Source organism: Oreochromis niloticus, linkage group LG4 (assembly GCF_001858045.2).
Source record: "Oreochromis niloticus isolate F11D_XX linkage group LG4, O_niloticus_UMD_NMBU, whole genome shotgun sequence".
In the NCBI taxonomy this organism is placed as follows: domain Eukaryota; kingdom Metazoa; phylum Chordata; class Actinopteri; order Cichliformes; family Cichlidae; genus Oreochromis; species Oreochromis niloticus.
Window position 1 is genome coordinate 35,047,721 of NC_031969.2, and position 16,637 is coordinate 35,064,357.

Genomic DNA, 16,637 nt, shown 5'->3' on the forward strand with positions numbered 1-16,637 from the left:
TCTCTGCCATCATCACTCTGAGCTTTCATTGTGTTTCACTCCAAACTCCCCGCTGCGTGCAGCTCAGAGGCAATTAAAGTTTGATCAGCTGTAATATGAGCATGTGGGGTCTGTTCCACAGGGATCTGGTGACCAGTTACTGGACACCAGTTTGTCTTACTGGTTGAGCAGGTGTCCATGAGCCCTGTGCCCCTTTCTTTCTGTCCACTGTCTGTCTGTCTTCACTGTCCCACTCTCCAATAAAGGCCCCAAAAATAATCTCATGTCTGTAGCCAACACTCACTGCACACTGATGTCACATATAAGTCTAACAGGTTTTATATATTTTATGTCGTCATTATTTTTCTGTGAACTGGTGCAGCGGTCCCCAACCCCCGGGCCACGGCCCGAGAGCTGAGACTCGGGTGTGGAATTTATGGTTTTCCAGGTTTTTAGCGTTAACTCAATTTCCCTGGGTCTTTTCCCCTGTTGTAGTTGTGTGTCTTATTTTGAAAAAAATATTTACACGTTACCATAGTGACCAGAGACCATTAAGGGGCAGAGAGGAGGATGTTACTCTCAGTGTTGTTGGAGCATTTCAGGAGGATGCTGCTAATAAAGTTACACAATCAGCAGTGTTGGGCAAGTTACTTTAAAAAAGTAATTAATTATAGTTACTAGTTACTTCTTCAAAAAAGTAACTGAGTTAGCAACTGAGTTACAAGATTCTAAAAGTAATTAATTACTTGAAAAGTAACTACTGCGTTACTTTAAAAAAAAAAAAACCTTTAACCCTGTGGGGTCCAGGGTATAATTGGCCATTTTTAACTACTTTTGATGTTTCCTCCACATTTTACCTTTAAAAACTATTTACTTTGCCTTGTTTGGTATCATCCTTTTCAGCACAACCTCACGTGTCTAAATTTACAGTCATGTTTTCATGTTGACATACTGTATTAACACAATTGATCTAAAATCAGACAAAAAACACAAAATCAGAGTAGAAAAAGTTATATTTTTACTGTAACAACCACAAACATCTTTAATGAATCATATTTCATAACTTTAAATGCAAATATAAATTGTCAATTTTAAAATCATATGCACAAGTTTTGCAAACAAAGTTATTTGCATCCATTTACCTTTTAACCTTTTTTAAAATAACCATTTCAAACTATTTACAGAACAATCAGCTGTTCTTCAATCAGATGCCACAAATTATTTGTGCCACTCCCCAAAAAAATTCCTGTCCACTATAAAGGAGAACATCACAGCCTGATACCTGCAGGTCTGACAGCAGCAGGTGTATCACTGCTGTTTCTACCTGGAGACAGCAGTCGCCTCATTGTTCTGACACACAACACAAAACTATCCACAACACTACACACTAACTACACAAGACAACACATTAACTACACACTGTCCTTGGACAGTAAAAGTGACGAAACTATTGAGGAAAAAACGCCGTGTATATCTTGTTTATCATGACTCTGGTTTTACGTGGCCTATCAACATAATTTAAAACTGGTATATGTCACCTTGTTGCTTTGTCTTGAAGTGGTCATGTGATTGACTTACCACGACTAGTTTATTCTTCCTCAGTCAAACAGCAGCACTCATGCGATTGTTTTGCCCCCTGAGCTCCAGGTGTTGTGCTAGACAGCGATCGTGATTACCGTCCACGGGAGCGCGCAGCTGCTTAAAGCTGTAGCGTCCAGATTACTTACAGCTACTTCCTGCAGCTGATATAAGATGCTGTAAGCTGAACACAGCGTCAACCATCTGTTTGTTGAAAAATAGCAACGCGACCACATTTCCTTGATAGTAACTGTAACGGCGTTGTAACGATAGGAATAGTAATTAGTTAGACTACTCGTTACTGAAAAAAGTAACGCTGTTAGTAACGCCGTTATTCCCATCACTGACAATCACACAGTGAATTCGCGTTTATTATTATATTTATAAAATTCCAGCTTTTGTCTCGGTCGTATCGTTTTATTTTGTTGTATTTATCTGCAACACCTTAAAGGCCGATCCGTGAAAATACAGTCTGATATTAAACTGTCCGTGGCACAAAAAAGGTTGGGGACCGCTGGATTAGTGAATCTGGTCCACAGCCACAAACAAGTTTTAACCTGTAGTGTGCAAACAGCAGAAGAAAGGCCTGATCATCATTTTACGGAGCACTAACTACTTAGAGTTTGTATAAGTAATATTAAACAGTGGAATAAATGTCATCAATAAACCAAAGTGTAGGAATTACACCCAAAGAACTGTATATAAAATTAAATTTATAGACAAGTTTAGCGGAGGAATAAAGTAAAGCAGGAAAAATATACAATTTCATTAAAAATACAAAAATGTGATTACAATGAAGACAGAATACAACACAGAACATGTAAGAGTGTGAAGAAGGACAGCAGGAAGTACAACAACAACTCTGATGACCAAACAGAACCAGAACAGACTTCCTCATGTAAAACTTCCAGTGAATAAGGAAGGTCCTGGATGTGATGCCTTCCATGTGAGTGTACTCAGTCCTGCTGTGCTGACCTCTGTGCAGGGCCACACTGAGCAAGACAGCAGGAGGCAGCCTGGAACCAACCACATGAACGACTCTCGCAATCCTCCACCCGTGCCAGTTAGAGACCTGGACCGGTCCAAGGGAAAAGAAGGGGGTCAGCTGACCTCCACTTCCCCCGTCATCTCCCCCGCCTCCTCTCAGGTTTGAACCGCTGCCTTCATAACCCCCCAGTCCATTATCAGGTCCTCAAAGTGACGTTGTCATGCTTCCTGTCAGGGCTCCGGTGGCTGGGAGAAGGTGTTTGATGAAGTCTCAGGAAGACCTTACTACTTCAACCGCAGCACACGAACTACATCCTGGAATTTACCCGAGCCATCCTCCCCGTCACCCCCACCTGGATCTGCATCCCACAGGAAGCACGAGGGTGGCCCGGTACGACCCAGTTTAAGATGATGACCAGGTTGAAAGTCAGAACATGACAGTTCACTGTAAACTAGAACAACAAACTTAGTCATTTTTTAAATTCTGAAATATGTCAAAGTGTCACTTCAACAACTGAAAAACGGAAATACATCTGATATGTTATGAGCTGTATCAGGTGATGCTTAGTGAACAGGTGGTCTTTGTATTAATGAGGGTTTAGGGTTGATTAAAATGGTGAACTTCCTCCAATGACTTCTCTTACTTTGATTGCTGAAAGCCTCCCCTGCCAGAGGAAGATTATCCTGTAGGCGACCATAAAGACGCCAGCTTCAGAACGGTACCACACACACAGACTGAGCACGCGGTTCATTGTCATACATCGATGATAGTCCTTGGATTGTTCAGAATATTCTCCCACATTTGTGCCTTTTTCTCTCCACAGCATCCTCAGCAGAGCTTGGGCCTGATACCCAGAGCTCACCTGGACCTGAAGGATCCTCAGGTAATCAGTCGGTCAGCGCCATCTGTGTGTCTGCATTTTATTTGCATTACTCCATTGGTTTGTTGACTGTTACAGATTCCCTCAGTGCCCCAAAGTCTGATGGGAAATGGAGTTTGTGAGGACGGAGCGTCGCTGCAGGCCAGGAAGCTGAGACTCAGCATGGGAGAAGACGTGAGTGAAAACCTTACGGCACAGCAACAACCTTTATAGGCCTGCGTCACACAGACTTTAACTGGTTTCTGGGTTTCAGACGTGTTCTCATGGCCACCGGAGGAACTTCTCCGATCACACTGACATGATAAGCAGACACGCCTCCCCCGACAGTCCACAGGTAGACACTTACCTGTGTCACTATCACAGCTCCATTCATTCGCATTGACTCGCTCGTTCCTGCTCATCCATTTGCTCATTTGTCGATCTGATGTCACCCTGTTCTCCCTCATCAAGCTCTCTAATAGGTGCAGACTGAAGAGGAATCTGTCCAATCAGAGCACAGGGTCCAGCTCACAGCATGTAGGTCTTGGCACCTGATTGGCTGTTGGGGAGATTAGTGAAGGTTTCCAGCAGATCTGGTTCCTCTAACTCATCACATTAACATCTTACTAATCGCTGCCTGACGGGAACTTTTTGGGCAGTTCAGACTGACAGCGCCACCTGCTGTGCTTCCTCAGTATTATGTGTTAAACATTTAAAAAGATTTTTCCTAACACCATGAAGTTCATGTGTGTTTATCGGTGTTCAGGTTTTTATTGTAAGGCTGAATTTGCCCAGAAAGTTGCTCAGTGTTTCTCCACTAACCCTTAAATCGCTCAATAATACCCATCCATCACGTATTAACAGCTCTGAGGGTCTGATTGGTCTCTTTCTATGGCACTGCTTTTGGTTCTGGTAACTCCAGCATCTCTGACTTTGTCCACACTGTATTCTGGAGTCTGGTGTGCACACTGAATCAGACTTTGTCCACAGGTTCACACCACACTCTGGTGGTCCTCCTACTTCTCCTGTAGCATCAGCAGACATTCCTGGCCTGATTCTGTACACAAGCATAGCTGGTCTTTGACCTGCTGCTTCACTCATACAAACTCTGTGCAATGTTCAAAGGAAACAGGAAACCACCTGCAAAGGAAACATGTGCACATTGTCCAGAGTTCATGAGGAAAATGGTTTAAGACATAAAAACTGAGAGCATTAAAAGAAGACGCTGCTGTGTGCAGTGTCCGTGAACGCCCCATCCATCCTCCACTCACGAGAATGAATTCTGAACGATGTGCAGATCGTCTCTGATGATGAGCCAAGGACCGAAACCAAACACCGTCTTGTGTGACACTCCCAGAAATCTTGGACACAATGCTAAAATCAACAAACGCTAAGTTTAATATTTGCAGACTTCAAAGCAAGCTGGCCATTAACTATGACTCAAGCTGTAAGCTTACCAAAGGAGTTTACCCTCCCAGACACCACTCCATGTGTTACTGCCTCAAGCTAAACAACAAGAAGTGTGTGCATGACAAAATTACATGAAGTAGAATTTATGAAAAACAAACTCACAGTAAGTTCTGCTGAATGAATAAAAGGCACCACACCTGGGCCAGCTTTTATCACGTTGAAGGTACAGGTGTGCTGCATCAGCTGACCGCCTCGCAGAGAGGAGAGCAGCAGCAGCACGAGGGCAGTGGGAGTTTCAAGGCTCAACCTTGATTAATGCACGAGTAACACGCTGGATTGTAAAAATGGCTGCTGTGGAGAAGCTTTGGTTCACGTGGTAGTAAAGTCCCTCCTGTGTTTCCCCAAAGCAAACTCTTCCTTTGTCAGATGAAAAGTGTCTTTCTGTAAACAACAAGTTCAGTCATGTTTTATAGTTTTTGTTGATGTACTATTTCATTAGGGATGCAAAGGAAGTCACTGGGGGATTTCTGGAGGTCTCTCGAGGCCTTGTTTGTGTCCGTTAGGAGGTCCTCTGTGCACCGAGAATGTTTTAGGTGTCCTTGAATAATCACATAAATCCTTGAGTTTGGTTCCTGGAAAGATTTTCAGGTATTTAAAAACGTTTCCAGCACTGATCAGACTGATGGATGAAATGGGACAGGCTGATAAAAGGCCTTTCATTAGACTCTTACCACTCCCGTGTTTGCAGAGGAGTCACATTTCAAAGCAGGTAACCTGAGGACTCAGCTGTGTGTCTGCATTCCTACAGGGACACCTGCTGGAGAAAGCTGGGATTCTCAACAAGACTAAAGTGGCTGAAAATGGAAAAAAGATCAGGTGAGAGCAGAAAAGTTCAGTTTGTTTTTTAAAGCTAGATGTTCTGTCCTAATCTCTGTTACAGTATACTGTAAAGCAGGGCTCTAGAGTGCGACCAAATTTTTCAGTGGTGCGACTAAAAAAAATATTTGGTCGCCTAAATATTTTCGGGTAACAAAAAAAAAAAAATCTCTGCAACTGTCCGTGTGGTCAACAACAGACACACATTATGCCCCTATCGTGGACTAAACCAATCAGAGATAGTCAGGGGCGGGACCTCTCTGATTGGCCGTGGTCCAGTTGAAAGTGCAGGTGGAAGAGAGAGGTGAGTAGCTTGAATAAAGCGATATCAATTCATTAACGGATTCCACACAAAGACGTAAACACAGACCCGACGCATCAGGATCAGCTTTGTCTTTCTCGGCTTTCTCACCCCACGGCCCGAACACGGACACGCTGTCGGAGCTTAGTGATTCTGATGCGTCGGTCCGCGCTGTGTTTCCTCTTTTTTGCGCTGATTCTGAGCTGCAGGTTTTGTCTCTCCAACCAAAATTCGCCGAGCCAAAAAGAAGCAGCAAACTACGCTTCACATTTGATCAATGTCGTCATGAATTCCCTCTGACTTTTGCTGTTTTGCTTCCACCACGATAAAAATCACACTTCATGCACAGCTCTCTCTCTCTCTCTCTCTCTCTCTCTGTACTTCAAGAACAGTTTCCCGTCTCAAATCTCTGTTTTCTGCATTATTTATTCGCTTATTACCCACCAGTCTACCGTTGTTTACAGCGCTGTCGGCCGCTGTCTTTTTCTTTTCTTTTTCTTTGTTTTCACGTAAATGACCTCGGACAAGAAAGCCTAATTTCTGCTGTTCAGTACTGAAGAAATTTAAACTTCTTAAAATTATGCAAAATCGCTGAATATTTTTAAGGTTATCTGCTATAAAACGCCAGACCAGGAAAATCTCCTTCATGTTTTTCTGTGTTTTATTCTCAGTTACTTTGACACAAAGGCATCTGCTGTGATGTTCACAATTCTGATGACGTCTCATGTGTATCAGTGCTGATAAATGATCAGAATTATAATATTTCTGACTGTCTGAGGCTAAATTGAATCGAATCAGGACTTTGAGAACCGGAATCGAATGGATTATAGAAATCAGTGATGATACCCAGCCCTAGTGAGCAGCCTAGGCCTGACAGAAGTGGATGTAGCTGTGGGTAATAAGAAAAGATGAAAAGAACTATTGATAACTTTTGTGTTAAGTTAAGGACTGATCCGTCTGAAATTCATAGCCAGCTCTGACACGGAGCCATCAATCTTTGAATGCTGAAAAAGCAGCAGTGCATCCAGAAAACACATTATATGCTGCAATAAATGCACTGCCCAAGTGTCCCCTCTCCCCACTGCCTTTCAGCAGCAGGCAGCAGCAAACAGGTCGTCAGAGGAGCCGAGATGATGATTAAGTTTAACATTTTCTATAGTATTGACAAAGCACTTTAAGCACAAGTTTGTTAGTTAATAATTTAGAAATGAATATTGTCTGTATGGACTTCCCCCCAAAGAAAGTGCACATGTAAAACTGCGGTGTTAAGCGATGCGGTTGAAAAATTTGAGTGTGCCTAACTTTTGTGCCGGTACGCCTAAATTTTTAAAGTTAGGCGTACCTGTGCGCCCATGGCAAAAAGTTAGTCTAGAGCCCTGCTGTAAAGGTAAGGTGTGTACCCATATCTGTTCTGTGGGTTTTGCTTGGAGGTAACTGTGTCTCCTGATTTTTGGACAGGAAGAACTGGAGTCAATCGTGGACTGTCCTGCATGGAGGGATCCTCACATTCCATAAAGACCCCAGACCAGCCGGGAATGCTGTAAGAATCAGTTTACATAGTCCAACAGGAGCTCAATGCACCTTCTGCCTCGAACCATTACTTGTGTTTTCTACTCTCTGTAGTAATAAAATTTCTCAGGACTAAACACCTGAGAAATGTTTGGATTTCATATGTGGAAGACTCTTAGATTGATCTAATAAATGAACAAGGCAACCAGAGAAAAACTAACCTGAGAAGGAATTCAATGAGTTATTAAATACAAACAATGCCGCCAGCATTAATAAATGGCTACGATATAGAAACTTTAGATTTCCATCCATGAATAATTGATCCTATTGTGCTATTAAACTATGGTGGTGATGATGAGGAGGAGGATGACGATGATGGTGATGATGAGGATGAGGAGGATAATAAAAAAAAATCAAAAATTATTTCTATAGCATATAAAAATACACCAAAGTTGACCAAAGTGCTTCAGAGTCGGTCAGAGCAAAAGCATAAGAAGGAATGAAAGAAACAGTTAGAAGGAGAGCAGGAAACAATATGAACAATATGGGTAAAAAAAACATAACTAGCCACAAAGTAACAAACTGGTTTGAATCAAAAGCCAAACTAAAATAATACGTTTTAAGACGCAACTTAAAAGACTGGAAGGACTCAGAGGAACGAATCTAAGGAGGGAGGTTATGATGAGGAGGATGAGGATGATGATTATGATGGTGATGAGGAGGAAGGAGGAGAATGAGGATGATAATGATGGTGATGATGATGAGAAGGATGAGAATGATGATTATGACGGTGATGATGATGAGGAGGAGGAGAATGAGGATGATAATGATGGTGATGATGACCATGATGATGAGAAGGACGAGGATGATGATTATGACGGCAATGATGATGAGGACGATGAGGAGGACAATGAGGATGATAATGATGGTGATGATGAGGAGGAGGATGATGATGGTGATGATGATGACGATGATGATGAGAAGAATGAGGATGATGATTATGACAGCGATGATGATGAGGACGATGAGGAGGAGAATGAGGAGGAGGAGGAGGAGAATGGTGATGAGGAGGAGGAGGATAATAATAATAATAACAATAATAATAATACATTTTATTTGAAAGCGCCTTTCAAAACACTCAAGGTCGCTGTACACAGTAGAGTAAAAACCAACATAAAAGCAAAGAGTTTACACAATCATAAAACATAAACAAATTTAAAATAGCAAAGTGGAGAGGTTATGTGGGATAAGCTATTTTGAACAAGTGGGTTTTGAGTTGGGACTTAAAGAGAGAGAAGGTAGAGATATTTCTTAAATCAGGAGGTCGGGAATTCCAGAGTCGAGGAGCAGAGCAGCTGAAAGCCCTGCTCCCCATGGTGACAAGACGGGGGGAGGGGACGGAGAGTGAAAGGGAAGAAGAAGATCTGAGACAACGAGATGGGGCGGTGATGTTAACCAGATCAGAGAGATATGGAGGAGAGAGATGATGAATAGCTTTAAATGCGTACAAGAGTATTTTGAAATTGATACGATATTTGACCGGGAGCCAATGAAGCTGCTGCAGGACAGGAGTGATGTGGTGGACAGAAGGGGTCCTGGTGATGATACGGGCAGCAGAATTCTAGACGCGTTGAAGCTTGTGGATGGATTTTTGAGTAAGACCAAAAAGAAGTGAATTACAATAATCAATCCGGGAAGTAACAAGGCTGTGGACAAGAATGGCAGTGGCATGTGAGGTGAGAAAAGGACGGAGACGATTAATGTTGCGCAATTGAAAATATGCAGACAGAGTGACATTATTAATGTGTGAATTGAAAGATAGAGTACTGTCGAGGATGACACCCAAACTTTTCACAGAGGAAGAAACGGAGACCGGCGAGTTATTGATAGTAATAAAGAAACTGTTGGTTCTGGATAATGTTGATTTAGTGCCTACCAAGAGGAGCTCGGATTTATTACGATGATGGTGATGACTTGTTTTCCCTCAGAGCAAAGCGTCACAGATTGTTCCAGAATACACCGTTGAACTCAGAGGAGCTTCGGTGAGCTGGGCCTGCAAAGACAAGTCGTCCAAGAAGAACGTTCTGGAGGTACAAAGTCCTTTTACCCCAGTTACATCAGCTGCACACCTTCACTTCTTACCTGCTTGTTGAAGACCACTGTGGTGTTTGTGTGCAGCTGAAGACACGTCAGGGCTGCGAGTATCTGATGCAGTACGACAAGGAGAGCATCATCGGCGACTGGCTCAAAGTGATCCAGGACACCATCGGACAGCTGGTGCCAGACGGAACACACAGACCGGTAATCCTTCGAAGCCTCGCGCCTCATTCAGGCTCTTTGCTTCTGAGCGAACTGCAGGTGAATTACAGTGACGTCTGTTTTCAGGAACAGGAGCACCTATCAGACAGTGAAGACGATGGTAAACATGTTACCAGCTGGTGTTTCTGATGTCTCTTCAAAATGACCCACAGAGTGATGGAATAAGTTTATTATTAAGAACTTTTTATTAGCAGGTATTGCACAGTGGTTGTCATAGTAACACTGAACGCTTTCTTCTTCTGCTGCATCTTCAGCGAGCAGGATCCCATCGGGAGCTGACACGGAGCAGACGCGAGTTCGGTCCAAACTGCGACGCTTCCTGCAGCGAAGGCCGACTCTGCAGAGCGTCAAAGAGCGAGGATACATCAGAGGTAAAAAGGCCTCCCGATCGCATGCACCGACCTTTAAACGCTGTGAATATCATTGACTTTTCTATCAGATGCAGATGTTTACCTGCATGTAACTGAACCCGCTCTGTGATCCAAAGCTAACTCACTACAATAACTGTTGTTTCTTGCCTACAGACTCACCTGTATATTCATTTGGTGTTAGTTTAATGAGTGAGATTAGCAGCTGAGTTAACCCTTACACATTTACATCAACATGTGCACAGCGCACGGATAAATACAAAGATCCAGAGGTGAACAGAAAAACATAATAGAACAGTAATGCATCCGAGTGTGAGTTTATCAAGTTCAACAGAGACGTGAATCACGATGTAGACGATATGAAAACTGTAAAATGATGCTAAGCCTGATGACACAGAAACATGCAGCTCGTTGATCAGACTGGAAATGTCTTCCAGACAACGTCTTTGGCTGCCACCTGGACACTCTGTGCCACCGAGAACACAGCACCATCCCCAAGTTTGTGGAGAAGTGCATCAGGACAGTGGAGCGCAGAGGTGACGGAGGCACACATGTTACCCACACGCTACAGGAGACGCACAACAAAACATCCCGAAAGGTTGATTGTTCATCTGGACGTAACGTTTTCAGTGGGAGAAACGTCCAGATGAACAATCAACCTTTTGGGATTGACTTACCTGGATGATTGAGCATGGATCGAGGCACATCAAAACGCACGTGTGTGTGCACGTGTGTGTGCGTGTGTGTGTTAAGGCTCACATCATGTTTTGTTGTGTTTTAATGGTTGAATGTGTAACTCTGTCACGCAGACATGGGTCGATTTTTAGGCTCTTTCGCTCATTAGCTTAGATTTGTAGTCGTATTGAATCTAATATGATGTTGCAGCCGTACAGCACTGAAACAGGGATTTATGGTGAAGTGTTGTGCGACAGAATTCAGACGTTGTTTTTATCTAAGGTGGAAATGAAACAATTCTTAAAGGTTTAACCCAGTGACTGATAAACTGGAGTGTTTGTCTGCTTACTGGCTTCACTCGCTGTGTTCAGGTCTGGATGTGGACGGGATCTACAGAGTGAGCGGAAACCTGGCCGTGATCCAGAAACTACGACACAAAGCCGATCACGGTAATGCGGCGCTGACACAGTTCATGTTCGGTAACAGTCACGTGATTTCTCCCTGGATTCAAACGGTTGGATGGATCGTTCAGACCTGCGGCGGCAGCACGAAGCTGTTCGGGTGTAACAGATTAATCTGAACCCAAAGTCTGTTTGATCTGAAGTTTGGTTTCAGGAGACTGAAGCTGTCCTCTGTTTCTGCAGAGGAGCACTTGGACCTGGAGGACGGACAGTGGGAGGAGATTCACGTGATCACCGGCGCTCTCAAGCTTTTCCTGCGGGAGCTTCCAGAACCGCTGTTTCCCTTCAGTGTCTTTGAAAAGTTCATCGCCGCCATCCGTCAGTGCACACGGTGTTTGACACATACATGTTAATACACAGCAAAGGAAATGTCATACACACTGTACCAGACCTGCACTAAGCCTGGTCTACTAATGTTATCTTATGTCTTTGAACCCAGCTTTTAACTCAAGGAGGGTAAAGCTGGGCATACCCTGTGCGATTTTTTTCAGTCATGTTATTCAGCTCCTGCTCTGATGCGACCTGAGTGCTCACACTGTGCGTCCATAACACGAAGGTTGCAACACAAAATCTGTCTCTCGCTCTCCCTCTCTGTCTTTCACATACACAGACACATACACAGACACGCACACCACCACCATCAACTTTGCTAAATTGCTAATGAAAAACATTGACCAGGCAGCTGTGATTGAGCAGCAGTGTAGATCCAACTCTTTTCACGGTTGTTGCGGTCGTGATAATTTTGTGAGGCCACATCGAAAAGGATCAGATGAGCTTGCCGAAGTTCTACAAGTTGTGCCTCCATCGCTTATGTCCAGATCACGTGCCGTGCTGCTCCGTCTTTTCACTTTCATTTCTGTGTTTGCGCGTGCGCAGTGTGAGAGGCTGCGGTGACACCGTCACGACGGGCGACAGGATTTCAAACAGGTTTGATTTTCTTACGACCAAACGATTGATGATCGAGAGCTGGTTGTGAGGTGTTAATCGCTTCTCGTTACCCCATGTATACTACACGATGCACGACACACGATTAAGGCGAAACTCGGGCCGATCCCCAAAACGGTCGCACGACTGAAAAATCGGCTCAAAATGGGCCAAAAATCGCACAGTGTATGTCCAGCATAACACGTTGAGTTTATTTCAGACAGAATTAGTCCATACCAGTGGAAGAAAATCTCAGTCACTTGTTCCAGTGTATGTAAAAGTATACCTCGTGTCTTATAACCGTCCAAGCTCTCACTCTAGACTCACTGGAACGGCACATAAATTTGCACACATAGTTCGTCAGTGAGGCAGGAAAACTTGGGACATTACTCGTGACACACATTTGGCTTGCAGATCTCCATCTTGGAAAACTCTACATCAGGGGTCCCCAATCCCAGTCCACGAGGGCCGGTGTCCCTGCAGGTTTTAGATCTCACCCTGGGTCAGCACACCTGAATCACATGATTAGTTCATTACCAGGCCTCTGGAGAACTTCAGGACATGTTAAGGAGGTCATTTAGCCATTTAAATCAGCTGTGATGGATGAAGGACACATCTAAAACCTGCAGGGACACCGGCCCTCGTGGACTGGGATTGGGGACCCCTGCTCTATGCATCCTGACAGTCCAGCTGCAGTTTTTACATTATGACTTTACTGTAACGACACCACAAGTATAGCCGGACGTACAGCAGGCTGGAAAAAGGGCCGCTTTAACATCATCTGAGCACAAGTCAAATTTAAGTGCTGACACAACTTACAGCACTGTGCATCACATCATCATCATCATCATCATCATCATCACCACCGCCAAGATCACTTTTTTAGATATGATCCAAGGATCTCACCACCTCCAGGTTTGCTAAATAAAAAGATGTAAAACTCCTGATCCTCCGTGGTTATAGCAATCACAATAACACTCTTTTTAGGGTTAAACAAAATATCACACTGGGCTCCATAACTAGCACAAACTCTAAGTAATGATTAAGAAGAACGTTACCCACACAGTCATTTAACATGACAGGATCATCAGGACACAAACTGAGTCTTTAGCTCTTTACACTGTTAAATATGCCAGTAAGCCCATCAATACGATAGCAATAACACCTCACTGCTGTTAGTAAACTTTTCTTACTAAAACTCTTACAGCTTGTTGTGCTGAAGCCTGCATTAAATATTTGCGAACTCGAACAGCTGAACACATCTGATAAGTTGTAAATGTGCAGAGGTCAACCGAGGAGTCGACTCCTTCCAGTCAGGTCTCCTGATGTCACGGTGACCGCAGAGAAACACAGAGTAACTAGATCACAACAAGCCCAGCACACGTTTCTGATGAGCAATACACCAAAAAGTGTCATCATGCCTCTAAACTGTTGCAGTACAGAACCTTAGCTGTGTGTGTTTGCAGAAGTCCCAGACTACAGCCTGAGGGTGTCCTACATGAAGGATTTGGTGCAGACTCTTCCTCTGCCGAACCACAACACCATGGAGCTGCTGTTCAGACACCTGCGAAAGTGAGTTTGCTCCGAGGCGTCCACATTGATACAGCGGAAAACGCTTACGTACTGCGCATGCGTGAAACACAAGACGATTCGACCCGCCTCATTTCTGTCTGCCGCTTATTTACTTTCCGGCTCTTTGAAACGTCGCCGCAAAATGTCGAGGAAAAGCACCGAGTTTTTTAAACGGACTAACAATGAGGTGGAGTTGTTGGTGCAAGTAACAGAAAAAGTACAAAGTTGCAAAAGTGAGTGAGAATTAAAGAATTTGAAGAAAAGCTATCTCGAGCAAGTACAGACTGATATTAATCTTTAATAGGGCTGTAGAAAAAACAACTGCAATATAATGCCCTCCGCTATCTTAGTTTAATTGGTCACATGACTGCATCACATGACTAAAATGTGTCATCATTTTCGAAAAAGCTCTGTTTTTGCTGTCCACACTGCGACGTAAAAGCACCATTTTCAAATGTATGCGTTTTGGACGGAAGGCCAAAACGGAGAGAAAACAACGCGTTTTCAAACGAAAACGTATTAGTGTGGACGTAGCCTAAGCATGTCCAGTCTGCTTTCTGTCAGATACACCCCTAACAGTCCCAGTTACACACTGGGTAAAGGTGTGGAATGCACTGGATCATGACAATGGTGAAATAGGTCTGCAACTCCCAAATAATCAGCCAGCTAAAATAAAATTAATCTGCAAGTAGAAACGAAGCAGCAGAGCATGAAGGTGATTAGGTCTGCTTTAAAAACAACATGTGTATCTGTCTGTGCCTCTCCAGGGTGATAGAACACAAGGACTCTAACAGGATGTCGGTTCAGAGTATCGCCATCGTGTTCGGACCCACACTGCTTCGCCCCGAGACCGAGTCGGCAAATATGACGATTCACATGGTGTTCCAGAGCCAGATTGTGGAGCTCTTGCTCAACGAGTTCCAGACTGTTTTCTCAGAGAGCTAAAAGGAAACTCCTGGAATTTACTCTGCATCCTGCGAGAACCCTCAGAGGACACATGACTCTTCCAACACCCTCGAGAACATTGACCTACACACCTACACACCACCTGCTCTCTGACCCGGGAACCGAATGTGGAAATTATAACTGAATCTGAGAGGACCACCTGATACCCAGGGTTGGTTCTGAAACCTCTCTCACTCATCTTTAAAAGGAGCAGACCTAATCTGACATTTTATTGGCACCTTAAAACCATCAAACATGTGACAAAGACATCTTTCGCCAGACTTGTAGCTCTCTGGACCGAAACAGGAACTGATCCTGGGTGAACCTCTAGGACAGGTTTGAAACCTTACCAGCATGTTTGCTTCTCCTTCAAGACAAAACACCAAAATGGTGAATGTCCTGTTAAACCTCTGAATGCCTCACATTAAACCAGACTGGTTCAGGACCCTTTGAGAAACTCGTGGAACTCTGAACTCATCTTCTATTGCTTTTTTGTTTTTTAACTCTGTGGACGTTAAACTTTGAACCGGAACCTGCTGGCTGTGTTGTCTGGACCCAAAAACCCTTTTTATAAATTTCATATATATAAAATGTAAATGTATATTATCAGCATCACGCCTTAAATGAGCTGAAAAACAGCAGAACAAACAGTATCCTGATTGAATGGCACCGTCTCAGGATCCTGTGCTTCTTCAGTGTACAGACACAATCCAAGTATTTTTGAATTTTCAGACCTTCCTCTGCAGATGACTGGAAATTTACCTTCAAGGTATGACTTGGTATGACTTTCTGGTATCTTTCTGTGAACCAGAAAGTCATACCAACCCAAAGAGGGTGAGTCTCCATGGAAGGAGTTTATTAGCCCTGAGCTGCACATATGATTCTGATCCTGAGAATGCAAAAACCCTAACAGATCCTGAACACGACGCTGCTGCTGGATTAGTCGTGTCCTGATGGTTCAAATGGGTTCTGGGCTGATGAGGTACATTTCGGTATCTCCATCCACCTGTTCAGGTATATCTACCAGAGCAGCCATCAGTCTGTGCTGCATTCACTGATGCTGGGAAACACAGCTTCACGCGGTAAAATAATTTTCTACATCAGTGTTGATACCATGAGTATGTTTAAGTTACATAAAACATGCAACACATTAAACACTGGATCAAACTCTATAGACTTTATGATGTGATAATCAAGTTTTCTTAAATATGGAGCTTCCTCAACAGATGGAACATTATAGAAAACGTATCTGAAACGCTTGACTCCGAATGAGAGACAGAAGTTTTATCGACTGTTAAACTGTAGATCTGAGTGAAAGGAGGCTCCACTGAACACAGAACAAAGGATTTAAAACTATATCACAGCCAGGGATGGATTTTACAGGACAGTTCTTACTGTTATAATTAGTTATGTATGTTTTAATAGTACTGAGTTTCTATGCACTACAGATGCAGAACTAAGTTACTTTGTTAGGGAAGATATTCCTTTCTGTACAAGAGGGCATTTTCCTGACTTTAGTTTGAAATAAAGTGTCATGTATGACGGTATTCAGCTGGGTCTGTTTCTCTTTCTCAACACACCCAGAAATCAAACACATCAAACTCTTTATTTAACACAAATTCACCAAATGACTAAAAACACAACCACAGAAATATAACCTGCAACCGTAACGTCATCCAATAAAGATGGCTGCTAAAGCCTCGACAAGACAAAGTGTGAATCATCGAAGTTCAACAAAGAGCTGAAGCTTTGGTGGGAGGACTCACAGATGTGCTGCTCCAATGCTTGGTTACTGGCGTTCCTGGCATTTGGTGGCCATTGTTGCTGATACTGCCATAGCAAAAATGACCAATCAAAGTGCAAGCTAGCAAAG

The 16,637-nt window shown here is 43.4% G+C and overlaps 1 protein-coding gene and 1 long non-coding RNA gene across 11 annotated transcripts in view; one reads left to right on the plus strand and one right to left on the minus strand.

Annotated features, from left to right (window-relative positions):
• Nucleotides 1-16,311, plus strand: part of LOC100706005 (rho GTPase-activating protein 27) — a 31,202-nt gene extending 14,891 nt beyond the window's left edge. For 2 of the 9 annotated variants that reach the window (XM_025906510.1, XM_025906511.1), the window contains exons 5-21: nucleotides 2,543-2,704; nucleotides 2,780-2,935; nucleotides 3,204-3,428; nucleotides 3,504-3,599; nucleotides 3,679-3,759; nucleotides 3,876-3,941; nucleotides 5,623-5,690; nucleotides 7,450-7,531; nucleotides 9,489-9,590; nucleotides 9,679-9,801; nucleotides 9,886-9,919; nucleotides 10,074-10,190; nucleotides 10,625-10,723; nucleotides 11,234-11,311; nucleotides 11,507-11,641; nucleotides 13,714-13,819; nucleotides 14,587-16,311. In XM_025906510.1, the coding sequence (XP_025762295.1) occupies nucleotides 2,543-2,704; nucleotides 2,780-2,935; nucleotides 3,204-3,428; nucleotides 3,504-3,599; nucleotides 3,679-3,759; nucleotides 3,876-3,941; nucleotides 5,623-5,690; nucleotides 7,450-7,531; nucleotides 9,489-9,590; nucleotides 9,679-9,801; nucleotides 9,886-9,919; nucleotides 10,074-10,190; nucleotides 10,625-10,723; nucleotides 11,234-11,311; nucleotides 11,507-11,641; nucleotides 13,714-13,819; nucleotides 14,587-14,764 (1,908 nt within the window). In that variant the 3' untranslated portion in view covers nucleotides 14,765-16,311. Of the gene's footprint in view, nucleotides 1-2,542; nucleotides 2,705-2,779; nucleotides 2,936-3,203; nucleotides 3,429-3,503; nucleotides 3,600-3,678; nucleotides 3,760-3,875; nucleotides 3,942-5,622; nucleotides 5,691-7,449; nucleotides 7,532-9,488; nucleotides 9,591-9,678; nucleotides 9,802-9,885; nucleotides 9,973-10,073; nucleotides 10,191-10,624; nucleotides 10,724-11,233; nucleotides 11,424-11,506; nucleotides 11,642-13,713; nucleotides 13,820-14,586 lie in introns of those variants that run through there. The other 7 variants (XM_003442417.4, XM_025906512.1, XM_019357517.2 and 4 more) reach the window with 7 other exon arrangements.
• Nucleotides 2,792-5,626, minus strand: LOC102082259 (uncharacterized). 2 transcript variants are annotated; one of them, XR_003219764.1, is made up of 2 exons: nucleotides 4,676-5,626; nucleotides 2,792-2,996 (listed from the first exon to the last, which is right to left on the minus strand). It is a non-coding gene; the product is annotated as an uncharacterized LOC102082259 (long non-coding RNA). The 2 variants fall into 2 exon arrangements; XR_002061770.2 differs by lacking the exon at nucleotides 2,792-2,996 and adding an exon at nucleotides 3,987-4,544.
• Nucleotides 16,312-16,637: the final 326 nt, after the last annotated feature.